Consider the following 13,353-nt stretch of genomic DNA (forward strand, 5'->3'; position numbering starts at 1 on the left):
GTATATACGCCTTGGTTTCTGAAGCACTCACGTCGGCGCGTAGCGCACGGCGGCCGTATGTAGGCTGCCTGTCTTCTAGCGCATCGACCAGTGGGTGCAAAGTCAAAGCATGCATGATCATTTTTGGCAGGGTTTTGGAGAGATATGCAGCTGACACACGCGGGCGTCATTGGGTTGATGGGACGGGCTGGGATACGCGCGCGACGCGGCCGCGTCACCGGCGCATCATGCATGGTCGTCGTCCGTGGCGATCGACCGGAGCCAGTCGTCCGGACCCAACGAAATGACTTTGGAGAGCTGCTGAACGTGGTCGTACGTGGGCTTGTGCACCATGACGTCGCGCGCGCTCTCGAGCAAGTCGGGCGCGTTCCAGAGCAAAATGCCCACAATCTTGTTGGCGCGGAGGTAGTAGACAAGGCCGCGCTGGTAGCTCTCGTCGGCGCCAAACTTTTTGGGTGGCGACAGCCACACGCCGAGCGTCTGGAGGCGGCTGTCGATGTCGCCAATGCCCTCGATCGTCACGTGGATCCCGGGCATGTGGCTGCGAAACATGGGCTGGTGCCGGTACATTTTCTTGGTCGCATTCACCTAATGCCGGTGCTTAAGCCCACGAATTTCAACATCACGACGACAATATTTACCATGTTTTGGCCGGCAACGAGCCCGCTGTTGACCGCGTGGTCGTACCGGTCGACGCGGCGTCGACCAACAAACGAGTCGTAGTAGCTCGCGACGCTCCCTGCAACAAAGAGGTCCCGTACCGCCTCCAGCTGCGCGTTCACGACGATGCCTACAACAGTGTACTTTCCAGTGGCGCAAAAACACTGGATCCGAACCGCCGTGCAGCGCATCGATCTCGAGGCCGTCAAACTGCCCACACTCGACGTCCGGTTCAATTTGAGTCGATGCGAGCACAGCATAGTCGGTGACGACGTCGGCGGTCGCGGCCCCCATGCACGAGAGATGCACGCCGCCTGTCGCAATGTCGGGCTTGATACTTGTCACCAGCGTATGCGTGTGCACGTCGACGTGCGCATATGCCTGCAGCCGCCGCGTAATTTCCGCACTGAGATACGCAGGGACGTGGCGCGCGCACGGGCCTTGGCCGTCGACAAACATTTGTTGTACCTACGCGCCCGGTACATCTACCGGCATCCCATCGACGCTGAGTACCTGCAAGTGGCTGTTGCGGGGGTCTGTCGCGAGCGCCACCGCCACCTCGGTGCCCAGGAAGCCGCCGCCGACCACGGTCACGGACGTAATCGCCCGGCGTGTCGAGAGACGGTCGAGTGCGCCAAAGTCGGAGAGCGTCGTCACGGTGTTGACCTTGTCGCGAAGCGCATACGAAATCTTGGAGCTATCGAGCACGTACAAGGGCCGTGGTCTGCCCGCCGTCGCAATGAGGCACTTGTCGTACGAGATCTACAGGAGAAGAGATGTCCATCGTTGTATTCCAGTGCGAAAGCAGGGTTCGAAGCGGGTACGACCTGCGCATTGTCGGGCAGCGTGATGCGCTTTTGCTCGACGTCGACGTGCAAATTCTGCATGCCGAGCACGAGCGAGACGGACGGCGTTGCGTGCTCATCGTCAAGACGCGGTGTGATATACCGGCGCCACTCGTTGTACGACTCCATGAGCGCGTCCGAGAGCGGGGCGTCGCTTGTCGGCCCGTCCTGCGTCGCATCGAGCCGCGGCAAATGCGTCTCTTCGCTGATCATGAGAATGTCGGCAAGTGGGCTCTGCTGCAAAATAGCCTCGATGGCAGCGTGGGCTGCGGTGCACGCGCCCAGAATCACGTACGGGTAATGCCGTGGCACAGCGCCCTCCGTGGCTTCGGCCGCTTCTAGTGCAAGATTGTGCGAACTACAGTGCATCGACGGTCATACGTACCAGCTTGCTCGATGACGATGGATGGTGGGCGCTCGTCGTTGCGGCTCCGACCGCCCTGCAGGCAGAGACCAGAGGCGAGGCCCGCCCCCAGCGCGACGGCCGCGCGGCGACCCACGAACGCTCCTCGCAACATTTTTATTTCGTCGATTGGCTCGTATCCGGACGACAGGCCGGATACCCAAAAGATCGCCGCCTCTTGTGAATTGTACCATGACGTGGCACAACAGGAGAAGGCCGTTTCGAGACTGCGCCACTTTGCGCTGTTGTTTCTCAGCATCTAGTTGGACTCTAAGATTTGTTGCAGAAGCGTGACGGTGTGTGCCGGTGGCGATGATAGCAATGAGAACCCAAGCTTATTGCTCGGACTCGATACTACGAGTAGTACACAGGAGAGGGTCGCGTCGTCCAATGTGTCGTCGAAGGACGTGAAATTGTTTCTGCAAATATATACTACTTTTAGGATAGAGAGTGTATAAAGCGTTGCAGTGAAGGATCTCCCGCGAGATGGCTACGTTAACTGCGAAAATACGTGTTTTGTTTGGCGCTATGCGACAGATGTTGAGACTTGACGTTCAGTTTTCACTCGGGTAGCAAACACCATCATTCGCACTCGACGTAGGTATCCTCCGAGAGCTGAGAGAGGTACGTGGCGCGGTCCGTGTACGTGGAATAGATGGCAACCGACGCACTTAGCGTACAAGCCGCCAAGAGGGCTACTAGGAAGGTCGAGGTTGCACTTTGGCAGGTCACGCTGACGCTGGTCGCATTCGCCGCAAGCATCTTCTGCACGAGGTTTGCTTGCGACGGCGCCGTCACAATAAGCCGCTCGACAATCACCGGAAGTGATTTCGCGCTGCAGTACGATTGGCTCCACGAGTTGAGTGTCATACCATCTAGCGCCATCAGAAGCTCCGTTGCCAAGATCAGTAGATCGTCGTACCTGCGACCGTAACGACAGCAAACGCGACGGCAAAGACGGTCCAGGCCAGCATCGCCGACACCGTTGACAGCCCGAGGATGATGTACGTTGTAAAGACGCCGAGAAACGTCAACACAAAGTGAGCAATCGTGAGCCCGTCGGGCCATCCACCTTGAATCGTCAAGCCAATCGTTGAGCCATTGCTGTCGGGTTGCACGGAAATGTCCATATTGGGGGCGCCTCGACGGCGGTCAAAGCCGGTGTCCAAGCAGATCGGCGCGTCTACGTAACTTAGCAACCTTTTTCTCTATCGAAGCTACACCATACCAGAGACGATTGCGCCACCGGATGAGCGCTGGGTCGAGCTACGACGTTGTAAGGTTGGCCGACGCTCCGAGACCAAAGATACACGTACTGCATGCACGCGGCACCCGAAAATATCTGGGTGCCTCCGACGATGAGCGCAACGAGCGCTGCCGCCACGAATGTGACCTTGACGGGCGTGAGCCGCGAGTAGCGTTCGTAGACGCCAATGTCCCATTGGTTGCTCCAGGCGTGCGGCGTCGCCACTTCGCACCCGAGCCGTCCCATCATTTACAAAAGCAAGGGCGACGTTTCAGAGACGTTTCCGACGCCTTTCTGCAGTCAAAGATCTACGCGACTCACCACGTACGAGGCAGCTGCAGGTCCGCTTGATTCACTGCCACCACCGACGTCTCCCCCGAAGACCTCATTTTAGTTGATTAAGTGCCTGTATATACAGTACTAGTACTAGTACGTGTTTACACTCCCGCAACCGAGCACTCGTGGGCGTATCCATCTTGGGGCGCTAAGTGGTAATAGCTTTGTCACGGAAGCGAGATACCTCTGTCATGGAAGCGAGGCAGTTTGAGCGTACACCCAAGACGCGCAATAGGGGAAATTTGTGATGCCACTGACTGCTCTGGGTTCTCGCCAGGTGCGCACCAAAGCATCCAGCGATGAATGCCCCGGGATTGCCGCCTACACGATGCATGTTCCAGCGACCAACGCAACTGCCATTTGAAACGGATGAGCACGCGACCAAAGCGGAGCTCGACGCCCGCGGCGCTGATCAAATCGCACGACATTTCGACCAAGCAGCTCATGGACGACGCGCTCGTAGACCACGATGTGAGCGAAGACGGCGCCGACTCGGACGACACGGACGCCAAGAAGCAGCGCAAGGACGCCCAGCGCATGTACCGCATCAACTCGTACTCGTCGCTCAACAAGCTCAACAAAAAACCCGCGACGCCGGCGACACCGGCCGACGGCACACGCAAGCCAGCGGTGGTTGCCGCCGACGGGCCGTGTAAAAAGTGCCTTGCGAGCAAGGACATGCCGTCGATGCACTACGCGGCGTACGCCGGGCACCTCAGCTGCCTTCAGACGCTCCTCGCCACGGGGATCCCGCCGCCCATGGACAAGCACAAGCGGACACCACTCTTCTATGCGTGCGCTGCCAACCAAGCAAGCTGCTGCGCCGAGCTATTGGCCCAGCGCCCCGAGTGGATCGATGTCCCAGACGCGCAGCTCGACTCGCCCGTGCACGTGTGCTGCTTCTTTGGCTGGGACGCCTGCCTCGAGCAGCTCTTGGATGCTGGTGCCAACCCGCACGTGCGCAACGCCAAGGGCTTTCGCCCGTCGCACATCACAAAGACGCCGGCCTGCCTCTCGATTCTCGTCGGCCATGGGGACGATTTGCTCCAAGGTGACAAGCTCGGTCGAACCCCCCTTTTTGTCGCCTGCACACGCGACCGCGTCGACTGTGTTGAGTTTCTTTGCTCGTGGGATTACCAAGTGCATTCGTGGATGCTCGAGCAGGAAGACGACCGCAGCGACAGACCACTGCACGCCGCCGCCTGCAACGGCAGCCTCGGAAGTCTCCAGGTGCAGCATCGCTAACCTTGTGCGATGTGTCAACAAAAGAAATGAATGCAGGTGCTCCTGAAATATGGCGCCGACGTGTACGCGAAAAACGTCAAGGGACTCACGGCACTCGACTTGGCCGTCACCAACCAGCACGAAGTACTACTTCCCTTTTTCGTTTGGACAATTCGACAATCGGTATCTTGCAATTGTAGGACTGCGCGGCACTTTTGCGCCAAAACATCAAGGACACGGTACACATCGTCTATATAGGTCTGATTCTCTGGACGGTGGCATGAAGGAGAATGCCGCGACTTGGTTTGCGCCGTCACAGTCGCGCCACAACGTCGGGCCCGCGCCGACGACCGAGTGGAGCGAGTGCATGGACACGGACAGCGGCCACCTTTTCTACTACAACAACAGCACGGGCAAGTGCCAGTGGGAGCTTCCAGCGGGCTTTGTGGGGCGGCAGTCTGCTGTGACGACACCGGCGCACTTGGCGCCACTGCCAGAAGCATCGGCAGCGACCGACCCGATGCCTGCCGTCGACGACGCGACGAGTGCGACGGCCACCAACCAGGCGACCGGAGGCGTACTCGACGCTATTGTTGCATGTGTAATTTGATCATCTTTTGCACACTTGTAGGAGGAAGACGGTGGGGACTATGTGTGGGTCAAGAAGAAGAAGACACTCATCACCGTCGTCGCAAGCTCGCAGTCCGAGTGGTGCGTCGTCCAAGACCCGGGCTCCAAAGCCATCTACTACCGCAACACAAAGACGGGCGAGTCGCAATGGGAGGAGCCCGAAGCGATCCAAAAGCTGCAGCACGATGTGCACGCGCACACTTCGCAGCACGCCGCCGAGCTCTGGAACGACCTCAACAAAGCCCGCGATACCTTGGCCGCCGTACGGCACACGATATACTCGATGGTGCTCTCACATGGCGTGCAGAAGCTGGAGGAAGAACGGACGCGGCAAGCGGCATTGACGCAGACATCCATCGAGGTGTTTCAAGCCTCGATCCAGCAACGGCGTGAGGAGATGAAGCAAAAGGAACTCAAGACGCTCCTTCCGAAATCGTCGTTTGTCAAGGCCAAGCGCAAGCCTCCGTCGCTCAAAGGTGCCATCTTCATTTATTTGACAATTTACGTGCATTTTTCATGTCAATTTATCGCATTAGGACTCAAAATGAGTATGCACACAATCCAAGACGTCCCCAACGAAGACGGTCCGGAAGACGTCGTGTCCAAAACCATTGACGACGACCCAATCCTGACGCTCTTTGTCGGGTCCTTTGTCCGGCCCGACTGCCACCTCTCGACGAGCAGCAACACCACCAACACCATGGCGCAGCTGCACAAGCGGTCGGCCCGCAGCATGCAGCTCGAAATGACGGGCGTCCAGCGCATTTACAACTGCGTATTCTACTACTACCTCTCGCTCGCGGACCCGCTTGCGGCCGTCGGCATGACGTACGTCTTTGTGTCAACTTGATAATTTCGAGTTTGCACTTTTTAGAAAAGCTCAGTTTCGGACGTTTCTCAAGGACGCGTTGCTGTTACCCAACGCCGCAACGAAAGGGCCGCCACCGCCGCTCAAGTTGCACACGTCCGACATGATTTACACGCAGAGCATCATGGACGACCCGTCCCTCGCTGGTCGTGGTTGCCGTTTGTTATGGTGTCCTACCTTTGTCTTGAGTAGAAGCCCCCTCCAAGAAAGATGCTCTGCTCACGCTTCCAGCGTTCCAGGCCGCCATGATGAACGTCGCCGACCGCGTCGTGGCCCAGCTTGACGAGAAGGTCGAGGCGACGATCGACGATGCCGGCGAGTGGCTGTGCCTCGAGTACATTCTCCCGCTCGTGCGGCGGCTTGCGGGCAAAATGGCCGAAACCGTCAAACGGTATTATCGACATGACAATGATAAATTGAATTATCGCGCAGGTTTACGGACATTGAGGCGCAAATGACCAGTGCCCAAGGCCTCTTGGCGGCCAATCGGTCTCTTTTCCAGGCCTTGCACAAATTCTACAGCAGCGACTCGCGCTTCAAGCTCATGACGTTTGCAACGTTGGTGGCCTTTACGACCGACTTTGACTTGACGCCGACGCTGTGCTCGGTGCCAAGCCTCTTTCACGTGTGCGAGGCCATCAACTGGATGTCGGGCAACGCGTACACGGTCGTGCTGTCGTACGACAAGTTTGTACAAATCTGCCGGACGCTCGCGGTATACCTCGACTTGCTACGAGACCATGTCGACGTGAGCGTACTAGGTCGAGTACATCAAGGACGGCGACGACGCCACGAGCAAACTCGTTGGGTTCCTCACGCACCTCAACGCGCACCGCCACAACCGCGCGACCACGCTTTTGACGGCGCCGCTCGTGTTACCTTCATCGTTTGTCGTCGACAGCTGACATAGAGTCGACATGTGTTTGGGTACTCAACACGGAACGTTCGTTGCGGCTTCGGTCAGAGTGGGAGCGTGACGATGGCGCCACATCCTCGGCCCGTCTGGTCCGTGGCTCGTCATTTCCGTTGCAGCTGATGATCTGTTGCCTGCGTGCACACGACGCAGGGTTCCTGGCTTGGTTTTCTCGCTGCAGCTTCTCGCTGCATGTCTTTTGCCAGCGATAACCGACTCGAAGCAGCGTCTCCATCGCAATTCCCGGGTTGACGCTCGTGTTAGGCGGGCGCACCATCCAGCTCCTTTGCTCGTGATGGCGCGAGCCTGCACCACCGTTCAACCACTTTTCCACTTTGGGTCATTTGGCTTTGGGCTACGATGTCCTGTCCAAGTCCAAACCTATCCTACGCCTCCATCGCGTACAGCACCGCACAAGTGTACTGTTGTTGGTTGATTGGGCTCAAGACAAGAGGTACTGTGGTGGATAGATAGGGATTGATTGTACATTACGACACATGCAGGATAATAATTTAGATTTGAGACCATTGCGGCGCGAGCTCTTCGGTTTGGTCGGCCATCGACCGGAGGTGGTTGCAGTGCACGTGGCAGAGGCCGCCGCCGACTTCGTCTTGAAGACCCATGCGGTTACAGCCGCGCACCAAGCACACAATGTCCTTGCGGTGGATCCCGCAGTAGCCGCCACCACGGTCCGTGCGCTGGCAGTCGTCGGTCTTGCAGTGGCGCGACCCGCCGTGCTTGGCGCAAAAGAGGCCGCGCTGCGCACCGTTGTTGCAGTTTTCGTATGTGCAGCGGCGACCGCCCCCGTGCTTTCGGCAGAGGCCGTTGCCTTGCGAGCTCTTGCCGCAGCCGTCGAAGGTGCAGCGCGCGCCACCGCCATGTGCCTTGCAGAGTCCGTGCGACTGCGCCGACTTGTTGCACGTCGGGATGTTGCAGCGCTTGCCACCGCCGTGGGCGATACAGAGGTTCTTGCCTTGGCTGCCCTTGGTGCAGCCAATGACGCGGCAGCGGCGAACGCCGCCGTGCGTCTTGCAAAAGCCGCGGTACGTGATCGACGCATTGCAGTCTTCGCGGAGGCACTTGCCGGGTACTTCGTTGTGTGCGGCGGGCACGTTGCTCGTTGTCGACGTCGGTGTCGTCGTCTTGGGCGCGGTCGTGGCCGGCGGCGGCGTCGCGTAGCCCGGCAAGACGAGCGCCATCTCGATGGCTTCCGACTTGACGTTGGCAAAGTTGTTGTTGTTATCGTAAAAGCCGTACGAGGTCGTGTTCGTGGCAGCGTCAAGATCGACAAACTGGTTGTGGTAGATGATCTCGGGCGCGGGCTGGTGGTACGGGATCGGGTCAAAGCAGAGCATCGAGTCGACAAAGTCGATGGCGTTCGTCTGCACTTCGTAGGACAAGCTGTCGAACGCAAAGGCGTCCTTCTGCATATAGACAGCGTGCATGTTGCTGTTGTTGTCGTTCTGGAGCAAGTCCCACATGGGCTCTTGCTTCATGCTGCTGTACTGGCCGGGGAAATTATGCGCGTCGTGAAAGTAAGCGTCCATGGTCAGCAAATGCGCAAATGAACTGCCGCTTGTGCCAATATGGGGCTCTTGCATTCCAGCTTGGTGTTTGTATGTGATAGAAAACCCGAGTGCTAAGAGATTGGTTGTGAGTGGCACGAGTTATTTCGAGGTCACTTTGCCATAGCGCAAGATCCAGTAGAGCGTGAGTAATCCCAGCCGGTTCAATATCTCATCGCAGTTACTTTTGGCCCATGCACCATGTAATTGGGTGGGATAGAGTCATAAAGCCTTGCGACCTGTATGGCTTTCATTATTCGAGATCGTACGACGACGACGATAATGGCGCCTTGCTTGCGGTCGACACTCGACATGGATGGACCTCGATGCGATCAGCAGCAGCATTGAGGTTGGGTGATACTAGCATGTACCGTATTACTAAAATGCAAAGCACGCACCCAGATGAGCAGGCCCGCATCATCATGCACGCCGACGAGCAGCACGGTCGTGCATACAAACCGCTTCTCGAAGCGGTTTGCGTCATGCCCTCCATTAATCTTGGACCAGGCACGGGCGCACGGGGAGCTATATAAGATCTTATACTATGAGCGCGTACTGTACGACAGGCGTGGAGTGCGCCGCACGTGGCCGAATCAGTACGCGACGGTACGCGGCGTATCGGCGTTGGACAGCATCGTCAACCGTCAACTGCAAGAGGAGGAGTGGACACCCAAGCACAGAAAACATCGTCTTCCTGCTGTGGACAACGGTATCGACAACACCCAAGACGCAATACGATCTGAGTCCTCGACGATCGGACGTCGTCGCCTCGCAGCAACTGAGAACACGGGTGCGCTACAGAATACTCGTAGGACGAAGCACCCACACCTTCGTTTCGATTGAGCGGCTCCTAGAAGCCGCACATCTTGCCACGACACTGGCGGCGTCGACGAGGTCCTTTTCGCGTAGAAAGAGCCACATACACACTTGCCTGCTGCTTGAAGCGGCTGCCACGTGGCCAGTAGCAGATGGCACCTCGTTTATTCACATTTCCAGGTCAAGCCCACTTTGCACCTGCCACGAACGGTCGGCGCCAAAGATACGCGGCCACCGCCCCGTGCATGGACCCAACAGAGGACAAAGGACCATTTGGGGCACGAGGGTGCACAACAGGACAACGCACGTGTCTCTGTGCTCCTTTGCTTGTTGTATGTTCTTGGCGCGAGGACTTGATGGCGACGCGACAGTCCTACCTCCTGGCCTTTGTGGACGCAGACAAAGATGCGGTGAGATGAGGTTGCTGTTGTCGCGGTGCACCTCTTTGCAACGTGTAACGGGTTGCCACGCCGCCGCATCCGACGGGCGCCTTTTGCAGCGGACGGTCATGGCCGGCCGTCGGCAACGTGCATGCCACTCTACTCCCAGTACACCGCGATGTGGCTGCCATACACCTGTACAATTGCTGAATGCTCGACGATCCGGTCCGACAGCCCACGATGAGATGTTGATTAGCCGTCGTCCGCCCGTTGCTTATTGATCAACCGGTGCTCCGTCATCCAAAAGCGATGCGAGTACTCAATGTACCGTAGTAGCACTCGTACGTTGTCGACAACAACGAGAACGGTGACCCACCACGGGCTTTCGGCCACGGGACGGGCCAAGTGGACCTGTAGGGATGAAGCAGATTACGATGATGCAAGAAGCGTCGAGTGACACATTATTGGCTCGGCTATGCAGGCGAGTTATCACGACAGCTGGGGCAACGAAAGACTGGTGACAGCCACAAACGACGATGGGAATGGATCGTCAACGACATCAAGCGGCACGTTGGTGGCGAGGTCGACCACCGCGAGCGTCGGGCAGTACCCTGCGAACGCCACGTACGTGATCGACCACGTCGACACATTTGGTGCGACGACCGTCTCGGCCGAGACGACCACCGGCAACCCCAGTAGCTTTTGCAACGCAGTTTGTAGTCCGGTCGACGTGAGGTTGGCGAGCAGCGTCGTGTTAGCCGGTGTCGCGATCGCCGTGACCGACACCGTCTTGTTGGTAGCACTTTTGGACAACGACTGGTTGAGCCACAGAGTCTGGATGCGAGGCGGGACTTGCCACACGACGGTCGAGTTGACACTATTCGCTCGTGCCGCCGGTGCCACCGAGCACTGGGTCGTTGCGTAGCAGGCACTCACATTATGAAGCGCGCGCACTGCCGACGACGACGTGAACGCTTCTGGCGACGAGCAGTTGCGGATGTAGCCCGAGAGGTCGATACCGTCGCCAATCGCGCCGGTTGCAAAGAGGCGCGAGATGGACGGAAAGGCTGCTTGCATGATGCAGTTGGTGAGCGCGTTGCACGTCGGGTCCGGGAGGCACGTCGCGGTGAACATCGACCAGCACTGGGCGCATGGGTCTATAATACACCGAGTTGGTAATACCTTCAAACCATAACTGCGGCGTACCGGTCGGTGGCACGAGATTGGGCGCGCGCGAGTAGTTGGCCATGGGCAGCGTGAGGAGACCGATCGACGGGTACCGCATATTTTGGACGGTCGCCACCGTCAAATTGGGCAACGTCGACGGGAGCGCAATGCCGGGCAGCGGGCTCAAGCTCGTGCTAAAGAAAATGTCGTACGACACGGGCAGCGTCGCGTTGAGCGAGAGGTCAAGGTTGTACACCACGGTCACCTGCGAATCGTTGAGATTGCAGTTTTGAATCGTCTTTGCAATGGCACTCGGGAGCTGCGACGCGGTGAACGACACCACGCACGGCATAAGGATCGTCGACTGGTTGACGTCGCTCTTGTACGGTCGTGTGACGCTGACGTTCAGCGGCAACGCGTCCGAGAGGCGATTCATGCGCAGCTGCGTCCACCCGACCGCCGAACTATACCACGCGAGCTGCGTCGTTCCGTTCGAGTCTATACATACAGACACACTATGACACTGTGAAGGTGCGCTTGTTTGTACAGAAAGGACAGGTGCGCGCGACGAGACATTGCATTGCACTCGTAAAGAGGGTGCGGCTCGGTGTCGCGGCCGCCGGTGTGATCATGCACGCTGTGATGTTGGGCGTCACATCCACAACGCTTCCGATCGTCGAGGCTGCGAGAACGGCACTGGCATTACGGAGTGATTGCTGGGCACAAGAGAGGAGCGACGAGCAGTTGGCATCGGCGCTGCAGCGCGCAACAAGCGGCGTGCAGAGCGCGCAGGCCTCGGCCTCGGTGGTCGCATACGAGGCGTTGCTCGGTGCGCCTTCGTGGAGGTGCACCAAAAGCGACACCTCGTTGCTGTTGCGGATGTACGCGCGGTAGTCCGTGTACATGGGCACCTGGCTACTGCTCGTACTCGTGATCGTCGACGTGGCTTCATTGGCGCTAAGCATCGCGGCCGACACATCAACGCTGATGGTCGCCTTGTCACTTGCGCGAACCAAGTCGAGCTGAACGTGGTCGAGGGGCGCCGTCATCGCAGAGCCGTAGAAGGTCCAGACGCTGGCGTTGCCGGGCGGCACCCGCGCCCCCAAGCCGCTGGCAAAGACCGTGCCGTTAAGAAAACTCGTTGCCTTGACACGCGAGAGGAAAAAGCTGTTGTTGCCGGCACTATTGTTCCACACCACGTGCAAGCACCACGGAGCCGGACACGGACTCGGCGGCGACGAAAACACTGGTGCGAGGGCCGTGTCCGAGACTATGAAATTCGTAATCACGGACGTGTCGACGACGCCACCGTCGATGGCCGTCACCACTTGCGCCGGCGTTGCATTGATACTGTCGACAGTCACCATGAGCCCGAGGCGCACCGCGTCGTGAAAGCCGTAGGCGTCCATGAGATCGGCGAGACGCAAGAAACCACCGGCCGGCAACGGCTTGCCCTGCACGAGGAGGTTTGTGATTGTGCCGGGCGGCAGCGATGTCGTGTTCAGCGGGATCCCGTGCACGACGAGCGTCTCCATCAAGCTAAACTGAGTCGTGTTGCTGACGGCCAACGGCGCGAACCGAACCGAGGACGAGTTGAGAAGGTCTTGCATGGCCACGCGCATGCGGCAGAGCGTTGCACCGGAAAAGTAGACGCCCTCAAGTCCGTTGGGCGATAGAAAGCGGAGCGTCACGAGGAGAAACGGTGTCGTGCCAAAGATACTGGTGACGGTCGCCGGCGGGTGTAGCCCCAGCCACGGGGCCGTCGGCGCGGTGCTGACGTGATTGGTCACGATCTGCGAAGAGATGTTACCAATGTGCGACGTCAAGTAGCCCCCGACGTCCCCGATTGACGTGAGGAAGGCGACGAACGCGTCGCTCGTCACGTTGCCGTACCCGGTCGCCGTCACGGCCAGCGCGACCTCATACGACTGCGCGTCACTCAGCGAGGCATTCGGGCCCGCCAAGACGTCGATGGTCTGCAGCGCGACATCGACGTTGGAGGCGTTGAGACTGCCCATGGTGACGGGCAGTGCAAAGCCGCGCAGTTGCGTCACCAGCGCATTTTCGCTTGCCTCAATCACAGAAAGCAGCTCGTTCTGCCACGTCAGACTCACATACACTACGAGGTTGGTGGGCGACGGTGCCGTCTGCGCCACTACGGCAGCGATAGCCACCGAGAACCACCGCAGCCATGCCATCGTTGCTCGGTGTTGACAAAGGAGGAATCTAAAGTCGCGCGACCTTTCCTCGCCGGCTCGTCTATCCGGACAGTGTCCGGAAACGCGCGACGGCTGCGACGG

General features: G+C 58.6%; 5 protein-coding genes across 5 annotated transcripts; 1 reads left to right on the forward strand and 4 right to left on the reverse strand.

Moving 5' to 3' along the window:
- Nucleotides 1–71: 71 nt before the first annotated feature.
- On the reverse strand, nt 72–2,028 carry SDRG_05866 (hypothetical protein). Its single transcript, XM_008611608.1, has 6 exons — nt 1,891–2,028; nt 1,488–1,843; nt 1,174–1,422; nt 837–1,128; nt 642–790; nt 72–588 (listed from the first exon to the last, which is right to left on the reverse strand). The coding sequence occupies exons 1-6, from the start codon at nt 2,021–2,023 to the stop codon at nt 226–228; spliced, it is 1,542 nt and encodes a 513-aa protein (XP_008609830.1). The 5' UTR covers nt 2,024–2,028; the 3' UTR covers nt 72–225.
- A 293-nt stretch (nt 2,029–2,321) lies between these two features.
- Nucleotides 2,322–3,431, reverse strand: SDRG_05867 (hypothetical protein). Its single transcript, XM_008611609.1, has 4 exons — nt 3,225–3,431; nt 3,137–3,174; nt 2,831–3,091; nt 2,322–2,783 (listed from the first exon to the last, which is right to left on the reverse strand). The coding sequence occupies exons 1-4, from the start codon at nt 3,401–3,403 to the stop codon at nt 2,491–2,493; spliced, it is 771 nt and encodes a 256-aa protein (XP_008609831.1). The 5' UTR covers nt 3,404–3,431; the 3' UTR covers nt 2,322–2,490.
- Nucleotides 3,432–3,838: 407 nt separating this feature from the next.
- SDRG_05868 (hypothetical protein) lies at nt 3,839–7,240 on the forward strand. The gene is made up of 11 exons (XM_008611610.1): nt 3,839–4,720; nt 4,772–4,858; nt 4,915–4,953; nt 5,001–5,291; nt 5,346–5,606; nt 5,652–5,820; nt 5,881–6,172; nt 6,219–6,358; nt 6,405–6,603; nt 6,645–6,927; nt 6,974–7,240. The coding sequence occupies exons 1-11, from the start codon at nt 3,860–3,862 to the stop codon at nt 7,115–7,117; spliced, it is 2,766 nt and encodes a 921-aa protein (XP_008609832.1). The 5' UTR covers nt 3,839–3,859; the 3' UTR covers nt 7,118–7,240.
- Nucleotides 7,241–7,588: 348 nt separating this feature from the next.
- SDRG_05869 (hypothetical protein) lies at nt 7,589–8,781 on the reverse strand. Its single transcript, XM_008611611.1, has one exon. The coding sequence runs from the start codon at nt 8,724–8,726 to the stop codon at nt 7,638–7,640; it is 1,089 nt and encodes a 362-aa protein (XP_008609833.1). The 5' UTR covers nt 8,727–8,781; the 3' UTR covers nt 7,589–7,637.
- A 1,517-nt stretch (nt 8,782–10,298) lies between these two features.
- On the reverse strand, nt 10,299–13,272 carry SDRG_05870 (hypothetical protein). Its single transcript, XM_008611612.1, has 3 exons — nt 11,601–13,272; nt 11,093–11,551; nt 10,299–11,043 (listed from the first exon to the last, which is right to left on the reverse strand). Exons 1-3 carry the CDS (start codon nt 13,249–13,251, stop codon nt 10,376–10,378), a joined length of 2,778 nt encoding a protein of 925 aa, XP_008609834.1. The 5' UTR covers nt 13,252–13,272; the 3' UTR covers nt 10,299–10,375.
- Nucleotides 13,273–13,353: the final 81 nt, after the last annotated feature.

The sequence above is a fragment of the Saprolegnia diclina genome, assembly GCF_000281045.1.
Source record: "Saprolegnia diclina VS20 unplaced genomic scaffold supercont1.16, whole genome shotgun sequence".
NCBI lineage: Eukaryota > Oomycota > Saprolegniomycetes > Saprolegniales > Saprolegniaceae > Saprolegnia > Saprolegnia diclina.